We start from the raw sequence: 9,153 nt of genomic DNA, 5'->3' as shown, positions 1-9,153 counted from the left end.
GGGGGAAAAAAAAAAATGAAGCTTTACTGCAAAAGAAATGAATGCAAGAATTGGCACTCTAAGTAGTGAAGAGACATGAAGCATTGCAACTTCATAGCGTGCTAAGGAGCAACAGCTGTACCTAATTTCAACTTGATGTGCTTCAGATCTCATATTCATATAGGTATTTAATGATCCAAACATAATGGTCCTATATAGAATAATTACTTATATAAAAGAGCAACTTCATACACATTCTTTTTTAAATGATCCTTCGAGAGAAAAACTGCACTGGCTCTTTGAACAATGAATAGTCTTTTTCACCAATCCAAACGTTTGGGGCTGAATAGCTTATCTTTGAAGAGAGAATTATAATAGTGCTGATATTACTTCTTTTTGACAGGCTCTTTTTGTCTCCCCCCTTCCCAGGATAGCCAGTACAATGAAAAAAGATAGAATGCCAATCCAATCATTAAGTCATACTGATAGATGGTTATAAGAAATATCAGAAACAAAAGAAAATAAGGTATTTTAGAGTTGGCATATTTCAAAAGCAGAGATTCACTGCTTTGAGCTTGACTTTCTTGGGCAGAGAGATTAGCAGTAGCAGAGTTCTCGGATTCCTTGTCACCTGAGAAGCACAGTGATTGTCCAGAGTTTATTAATTCTTCATTTTTATCCATGTTCTCAATAGTTTCACTGATTAAAATTGTTGGCCCTAGAGATTTTTCTACATTGCTTTCTTCTTGTTGGAAAATCTGGCCTATACATCTTTCTCTCCTACTACCTGAACTTTTGGGAACTTCTTCAAGTATAGACCCAGAATATAGGTTCTTCTCAATACCCTGGATGTCACTTGCTGGATTATAATTATATCCTGATTTAGTAGGGATAGATTGAAGGATCATGGTAGTAATTGAATTCTCTACAGCAATTGACTGTTCATAAGATGATACTGAAGTTTTAGCATGGTGATCGGAAACATGGGAGCCATTCCCAGGAACTCTATTAGTGTCTGCGTTTAAAGCAGAATGAGTAATGGCATCTATACTCGTTTCCTTTGATAATTCTTGGACCTGCCCATGATCTCTATTTTCTGGAAATATTTTTTTGTCTGTTGGCAACATTCGGAAATGCAAATCCAGATTTGAGGCTACTTTTTCATTACCTGTAATGAACTGGAAGGATTCTTCTGCAGATGTTATATCTCCAATGCGAAGTTTCTTCCTATCATGTAGGTTCCCAGGATTGTACACAGATATGGTTTCTTTCTTTTTCATTTCATCTGCATGTACATTACAAATGCCTAAACATGATTTCTTTTCAAAATCATTGTCACAGATTACACCTACTGCATCTCCTTGACAAAGGGTATAATGTGAATCATCATTTCTCCCTTCATGTGGATCAAATGCAGTTTCCTTTACCTCGATGGGCCTGTCACTCTGTGCTGTCTCTTGAGGTAGCTTAGCAATTACTGTTTTTTCTCTAGTAGACATGCTTTCTAGAGTACTTTCTGATGTTGTCTTAATTATATAAGCTGTATCTGCTTCTGCTTTCTCAGTAATACCATGATTAGCTAGAGAAGACAGTTCACAGCTCACTGTTTCTTGGCAGGTAAACAATTCTTCTGTAGGACTAACTTTCAAACTCTTATTACTTTTTCCCCCCCATATATCTTCATAATCTGCTTGTTCTTTGATCTGCTCTGTTATATTTGTCTTACTTTCTCTTACCTTTCCCTGAATTTCCAGAAAATTCTGACATTGTTTATGCTGTGTGCTCATATTCTGATCCTCAGGATTAACCCAATCTAGATTTCCTTCTCCAACTTGGAAAAGATATTCATTCCTCAAAACATTTCCATTTCTTGGTGAATGAACTTGACCAGTCATCCCTTCTAAAGTAGTGCCTTTAGTAGTCAAGAGATCAGGCTCTGGGATTGTTAGCACAGCTTCTTCCAAATTTAGATTTTTTTTTGGTGAATGAAACAAATCTGCTCTGATTGCCTGGTTAGAGGTTGTGGTATCTTTACTCAGCAGCACAGTTAGTTCTCTGTTACTAGCTCCAACCCCTTCCACACTTATTTCAGAGTGTCTTGCCTTTTTTTGGTCATGTAAGATTGACTGAAAATTTTTGCTTTGCTTTTCATTATCACCTAAATGTATTCTTTGTTTCTCTTTCTCATTCTTACCATTCCCATAATCTTTCTTGGAAGATTCCTTTTCTATTGATTCTTCTGAATGGAAATCCGAATGGAAATCTCTTTTTAAACATTTCCAATCTTTTATTTTAATTTTCTTAACTCCCCCTTCATGTTTTGTATTAAGATTGTCTGCCATTAGTTGATCTGAGGAGGGACAAGTTATTTGCACTCTGCCTCTCCTTTGGGCTGGATTAGCATTATCATCCAATACTTCTTTGTTGCTGATATGTAATTGCACTAATTCATCACTGCTAGTATTTCTCAATGGTGACTTCCTTTTCCTCATACATGAAGTAATTTCCTCTGAAGGTTGATGACTATACTCTTTTTCTGTAGAATATTTTTCATTGCCAGGAAAACTTCCCTTTAAGGAGCTCTCTGCTGATAAACTTGGAGACAAAGTCCTTTTAAACAAGTCAGTGTGTACTTCATCATGGATATGCTTCTTCTCTAACCTCTCAGCTTTATTTGGAAAATTGACTGGATCCATTGAAAATGTATTCTTTTCATCTCTGGAAACCGTACTTCTTATTAAGTGTTGTTTTATCTTGAGGAATAAAAGCAAGAAATAATGACCAAATGATTTTAAATATACAAAATAAATTATAGTTTTCATTAACTTAGCTACCAATTATCTGCTAAATTTCCTTGACTCATTTCGTTTGTGGATGTAGCACAAATTCTAGAAGCCCAATATTTTGGGGGAGATCCTTGTAGGCTATGACTTGGGAATGAGATTAATAAGAAAAAGGGCCAAAATTAATCACTCTCTTTCCCAGCTTCCAAATATCACATTGTATTATTCAACTATTCTTACTTGTCATTTCACTTTCTCCTTACTTAGGATATACACATTGATAGCTCCATGCTAATCAATTAGAGAGCAGCTTCCTGGGTGCCCCTTGCTGCATTCACAGTTGCTATAGGTGTCCCTATTACAGTTTCTCTTATTAATATGTTTTCTGCAAAACCTCTGCAAACTATTAATAGCAAAACGTCACTCAAAGAAAAGTGAGGGAGTTAATGTCTCTGCAAATTCTGTTTTAATGACCCTCTGCCAACTGGTACTCAAATGTATTTGAGCTCTTCAGTGATGCCAACTGTCAGGATTTAACAGTGAGATGCCTGTTTTTTTTTTTCCCCCTCATAACTGACATTTGCATGATCTCAATAATTATATGCAAATCTTACGTTTTCCCCTTCTTCTCACATAAGGCTCATGTTACTTGTCAACTGCACAGCTGTCTTGTAAGCCAATGCCTGTGGGTTCTACAGATTTGGTTGTATTTCCATCTATTATAGAGCTTCATTGTTTTATGCATTAACATCAGCATGGAGCAAATTAGCATCTAAATTATAGCTCTGAGTTCATTTATTGGATGTACAATCTCAGTAACTTCTAAACAACTTTTATATTTGAGCCTGCTCATTGTAATGAGGTGTATTGGTGAAGTATATGATTTTTCAGGGCCCTTTCATCATAGTCTGTGGTTTGAGAAAAAATGGCGATGTTCACTTTCAGCTGGTGAGAATTCTCACACTGAATGACAACTTTGTAGTTTCTTAAAGGTGAAGCAAAGTAAATTGCATACTTTAGTGACTCAGCTTCTATATCACTATAGAAAAGGGGGAATGTGTGGGGAAAGAGATGAGCTCTTTTTCTTTTCTGTTTCAGCACTGACACTTAAAGAGGCAAAAGATAAGTTGCATTATATGACTTGTTTACTCCTATTTCTTCTTTTGTAATAAAAATGTTATCTCAACCATATTCCTAAAATTCCAAATAGATTGAATGTCCACCAAGTGTGAAATTTATAACAAATTTAATTCTAAATTATACAGTACTGAACTTGTTTACTGTTTTAAAATATAGCACAGGATATTTTCTGTTTATTTGGTAATTCAAGATTTTCCAATGATATGGAAGTTTGAGATTCTCAAAGATGGAAGTAAAAAAAAAATGCTGCTAAATTCAATACTTGTAGAGATGGACAGAACTCTAACAATCATCTAGTCCAGTCCTCTCATTTTACAGACAAGTTTATGCTAAGTGTAAACTTGTCACAAAGATTAGAAAGGCACATCAGGATATTGCTACTTCTTCTGTAATTCATACAAACTATTACTCAGAACTGCTGGTAAAGAGATAATACATGAATGTCATTAATTTACCACTGCAGAGATCAGAAGCAGCATACCTAAATCAAAGTGCCCTGTTGATCAAGTTAGATACAAGAACAGAATAGGCTGTGCTTTCACATTTGCAAATTATATTAGTTAAAGCTATTGAAAGGCCAGCGTTGTAGTATCCTTGAAGCAGAAATGGATTCATCTTTTCTAATACCGTGGCAACCAGAACACTTACCATTAACTCTAATTCTTTTTCATTATGTTCATCATGTTCCTTGTTTGCATCTTTTACATTTTGATTACAGGTTTCCAAGTCTTCCTTCTCCTCGTGAGAACAAATAATTTTGGGGATATAGGTATCTGAAAAATTAATATAATTGTACCTATGTAAGATTGTTATAATTGTAGACTATAATAAAACAGATAGATTTTGTTTAAAATTAAATAAGAAAGATTACCTGTAATCTTTGAATTCTCAAAGTTATTCTCATATGATGTTACTGATGATTCTTCTTTACTGTTAAATTTAAAACAAAATGTTATACATATTTCTAGGTCTATATTTTCTAAGTATTTTCATACAGGGGAATTTCAAACCAGTAACAAATCAAATAAATATTATATAAACTTTTATATTTTCTTTCATTACTTTGGGTGTGTGTGTATATATATATATTTTTTTAGTTTAAAAGACTTTTATTTAGTATGTTTTAAAAATAAAATTGACCTCTTTGAATGATGCAAAAGTATATATTAGTTGTAGAAAAATTGAAAAATAATTTACACAATTTACATAATTTTCTTTCTAAAAATTATTATGTTGCTCATATTAAAACATATAACTAAAATAAAAATATATGTAAATGTAGATTATTCCATCATTTATGAATTTAATTTTTGCAAGTGAAAACATTTTTCTCTTGGTTTAAATGATAAAGTTTTATGAACTGGGAGTTCATTTGTCGTCCTATAAACTGCTTTCTTCCATCTTCCTCACAATTCTTTTGGTTTGAAACTTTTAGCTCTCTTTCTTCAGAAAAGAAGAAAAAAACAAACTTACTAAAAACTGAAAGGCAGCTAAATTTATACTCAGTTAAAAGACTTTATGTGTGTATTGCCACAGGCCAATTTTACCCCCAACACTTCAGATTGCTCATATGGAAGCATATATTTTACACATGATTTATGAAAATTATTTTAAATGATTGGGTTACACTCTCTTTTCTATGATATTCTGATTGAGAAAGATAAATACTTTTACTTTCAAATGCAATCCGTTTGTAAATATATTTGTGGAAACATTAGAATTTAGATATGTCCATGACACATCTAAATTCAAGCAAGAACAATGTTAGTGAAGAAGCCCATTTTATGTGTAGTTATGTCACAAGTAAGCCAGTCAGAAATGATTGGCCCAGTATTCACATTTTCTTCTTCTGTTTCAGTTGCATTTTCTTCTGGTAATTGGTCTCAATGACTTCTTCTGCAATAAAAAAAATCTAGAGAGTTGGCAACAGCTGAAAAATTTGTGTAATACAGTCTGTTCTTCATTACATGGACAATGTTGATCCAAATCCCAGGAAGGCTAATCTTCTTTCAACTATCAAAAAAATCACAAATTCTTCTATGCTGACCATATAGGAAGGTAATTCAATATTGTATATATTTATGATGCTTAATTTTAACTTAAACCAAAATATTTGGTACCTTCCAGTGGTCCCATGAATAAAAATAATGTGTGCATATATATGTGTGTGTGTGTGTGTGTGTGTGTGTGTGTGTGTGTGTGTGTGTGTGTGTGTATAATTTCATTAAAAAATACAGGATTTACATAATGGATGCTGACTTAATCTAAAAATCTATGCTATTTAATGAGGCAATAACTATGTAAAGATCCAGTTTTGTGAAATACACTGTAAGCTGCCACATTTTCTTTCTCCATGTGCACAGTATCTATGGGCTAAAAATACATAAACCATTAAACATCACTTAATTGTTCCTGCTTCCTCTTTATTCCCACAACAATGCAGAAAATCTCATTTGTAGAGGGGAAATAATAGCTATTTAAATCCTTTTCTTTTTGCCTAACCAAAATGCTGTTGATCATTTTTCTAATTTAATTCTCTAAAATATTTCAATTTTAAAAAATGATTACATCCAAAAGAAAGGAACCTACTTTTAAGACATTTTAGGGACAAATAATTAGGTGCAAAACTATGTATTATTATATTGAAGTCTTATAAAAACTTGCAAATGCAGAAATATGGGGGAAATCTTAGATTCATTAATAAATATAAGAAAGAGAAGCTGAAATAGATGAAATTTAAATATTATATCAAATGCTTATGAAAAGAACTAATAGAAGACATGTAGTAAGACTCTTACAAGGAAAAGAATAAAATGTTATCAAGACCCAGAAAAATGGAGAAATATATCATGTTCATAGATTGGAAGAAGATATTTTGAAGATATTCGCTCTAAAATTGATCTAAAGATTCAATTTAATTCTAATCAAAATTCTAATAAAATTTTTACAAAATTTGAAAATATGATTCTAAAGAGAAAAGGACTAAAAATAGATGGAATATTTCTGAGAAATAGCAGGAAGAATGAACCTGCTTTACCTAATTTCAGGAGTTCTTATGAAGATTTAGTTAAGACAGCAACTTTGGCACAGAGATAGATGAAGACTGAGAACTGAGTAACTGATCTACACATATCTAGAACTCTGGTAGATAACAAATGTAGCATGTCAGAGAGCCAGGAAATAAGGAACTTTTCAGTAAATGGGAATAAGGAAAATGGCTACTCTTATGGGAAAAGATGAAATTAGCATAACATTTTTTCAAAAACCAACTCCAGATCGATTGTGATCTTAAAGTAAAAAACTTTGAAGTTGTTAATGGAAAATATATGTAAATATCTTTCTGATCTCAGAGTAAGAAATGTTTTCTTAAATCAGAAAAAAATAGTGACATAAAAAAAGATTGTCAGTTTAAATTTATTAAAATCTAAATCTTTTGTTCATTAAAAGATATCTTTATAATGAAAAAATATAAATTAAATACTAGGAGAGATACTTGATTTACACAAAATCAACACAAATAAGAATCAAGAATACATAAAGAACTCTTACAAATCAATAAGAAATCACCACGGTTTCAATCAAATCAGACAGAAAGGAACATACATTTCACAGAAGATAAAATAAACATAGCCAATATTTACACAAAGGGATGATCAGCATTATTAGAGAACAAAGAAATACAAATCAAAACCACAAGGAGATACTATTTAATTGATAAAAATTGCTCTTAACTGCATAAACTTAAACCAACCCAAATGCTCATCATTAATAAAGGAATAGACACAAACCTATGCCATATTACAAAAAGGAATTTTATATAGCACTCAAAAGTAATAAACCACAGAGACCTACTAAAACATGGATAAATCTTACCAAAATAATATTAAATGAACAATTCCAAAACATTACATTGGAGGATATTCTTTTTTATTAAACTAAAAATGACTAAAATTGTTTAAATATATATACCAAGGTGCACATAGAATATTTTTTTAAATGTTATATAAATAAGAAAGCTTGATTTTCAAGATTATGATTTCCTCAGGTAGGGCAAGTTAGGGAACAGGAATGAGGAAAGAAAATGGTTAGAAGTCAATTATTGTCTTGAGTGATAGTTTTGCAGGTGCTTATTACATTATTAAAATACCTAACTAATTGAAGTGTGGAGAAACATGGCTGAGTGAGAGATGTCACCAGATCTCTCTTCTTGAAACAATAATAAGCTGAACATCAAAAACTCAACAAAAAACACCTAAACTTCACACCAGCACGTCTGAGCATGAGATCTGTGCATAAGAGCTACCACAGCAGAATACATTTCCATTAATGCCCAGACGAGAAATAGTCCATTAAACACCATGAACAACCAAGGTGACAAGTCATTTCAGAAAGAAGAAGAAAAATCTCCAGAAAATAAGCTTACAGACATAGAAACATGCAACTTAAGTGACAAAGAATTCAGGATGGTGCTTCTGAAAAAACTCAGTGAGATCCAAAACAAGTCATATCAACAATTTAGGAATTGAAAAAGCAACTAGATGAGCAGAAGAGGTTCTTTAGCAAGGAGATTGAAAATCTCAAAAAGAACAGAATAGATCTTCTGGAGATTAAAAAAAAAACACAAAACACTGTAAGAGTAGAAAAATGAAATAGCAAGCTTGGGAAATAGAGTTGATCAAATTAAGGAAAAGATCAGTGATATTGAAGACAGAAATCTAGAAATAAATCAGAAGGAAGAAGGGAGAAACCAAAGAATAAAAAAAATAATAAAAGAGAAATTCAAGAACTAGCTAATACCATTAGGAGAGGAAACATAAGAATAATAGTCATTCTCGAAGGCGAGAAGGAGCAGGGACTAGAAAGCATTTTCATACAAATAGTTTTGAGGATTTCCCAAATCTAAGGAATGAGCTGGAGCTTGGAATTCAAGAAGTCAACAGAACACCCAATTATCTCAACCCAAAAAGGCCTTCACTGAGTCATATTGTATTAAAGTTATCAAAAATCAACGACAAAGAATTCTCAGGGGAACCAGGGGGAAAAAAACCGGTAACTTACAAAGGAAAACCCATTAGATTATCATTTGAATTCTCAGGGCAAACCTTACAAAACAGAAAGGAATGGAATCAAATATTTAAACTATTAAGTGAAAGGATCTACCAGCCTAGAATAATGTATACAACTAAGCTATCTTTTAGATATGAAGGAGAAAGTAAGACATTTCCAGACATACAAAATCTGAGGGAATTCT

The 9,153-nt window shown here is 32.4% G+C and overlaps 1 protein-coding gene across 1 annotated transcript in view; it reads right to left on the bottom strand.

Moving 5' to 3' along the window:
* Positions 1 to 365: 365 nt before the first annotated feature.
* The window catches only part of PPP1R3A (protein phosphatase 1 regulatory subunit 3A), a 49,932-nt gene continuing 41,144 nt past the window's right edge, over positions 366 to 9,153 (bottom strand). Inside the window, exons 3-5 of the mRNA XM_023537956.1 lie at positions 4,774 to 4,832; positions 4,551 to 4,675; positions 366 to 2,732 (exon numbers count right to left, since the gene is read on the bottom strand). Coding sequence (XP_023393724.1) covers positions 366 to 2,732; positions 4,551 to 4,675; positions 4,774 to 4,832 — 2,551 coding nt within the window. The remainder of the gene's footprint in view (positions 2,733 to 4,550; positions 4,676 to 4,773; positions 4,833 to 9,153) is intronic.

The sequence above is a fragment of the Pteropus vampyrus genome, unplaced genomic scaffold (genome assembly GCF_000151845.1).
Source record: "Pteropus vampyrus isolate Shadow unplaced genomic scaffold, Pvam_2.0 Scaffold206, whole genome shotgun sequence".
NCBI classification, from domain to species: Eukaryota; Metazoa; Chordata; class Mammalia; order Chiroptera; family Pteropodidae; genus Pteropus; species Pteropus vampyrus.
The sequence above is the reverse complement of the archived record's forward strand: the minus strand, read 5'-3'. Positions and strand labels throughout refer to the sequence as shown.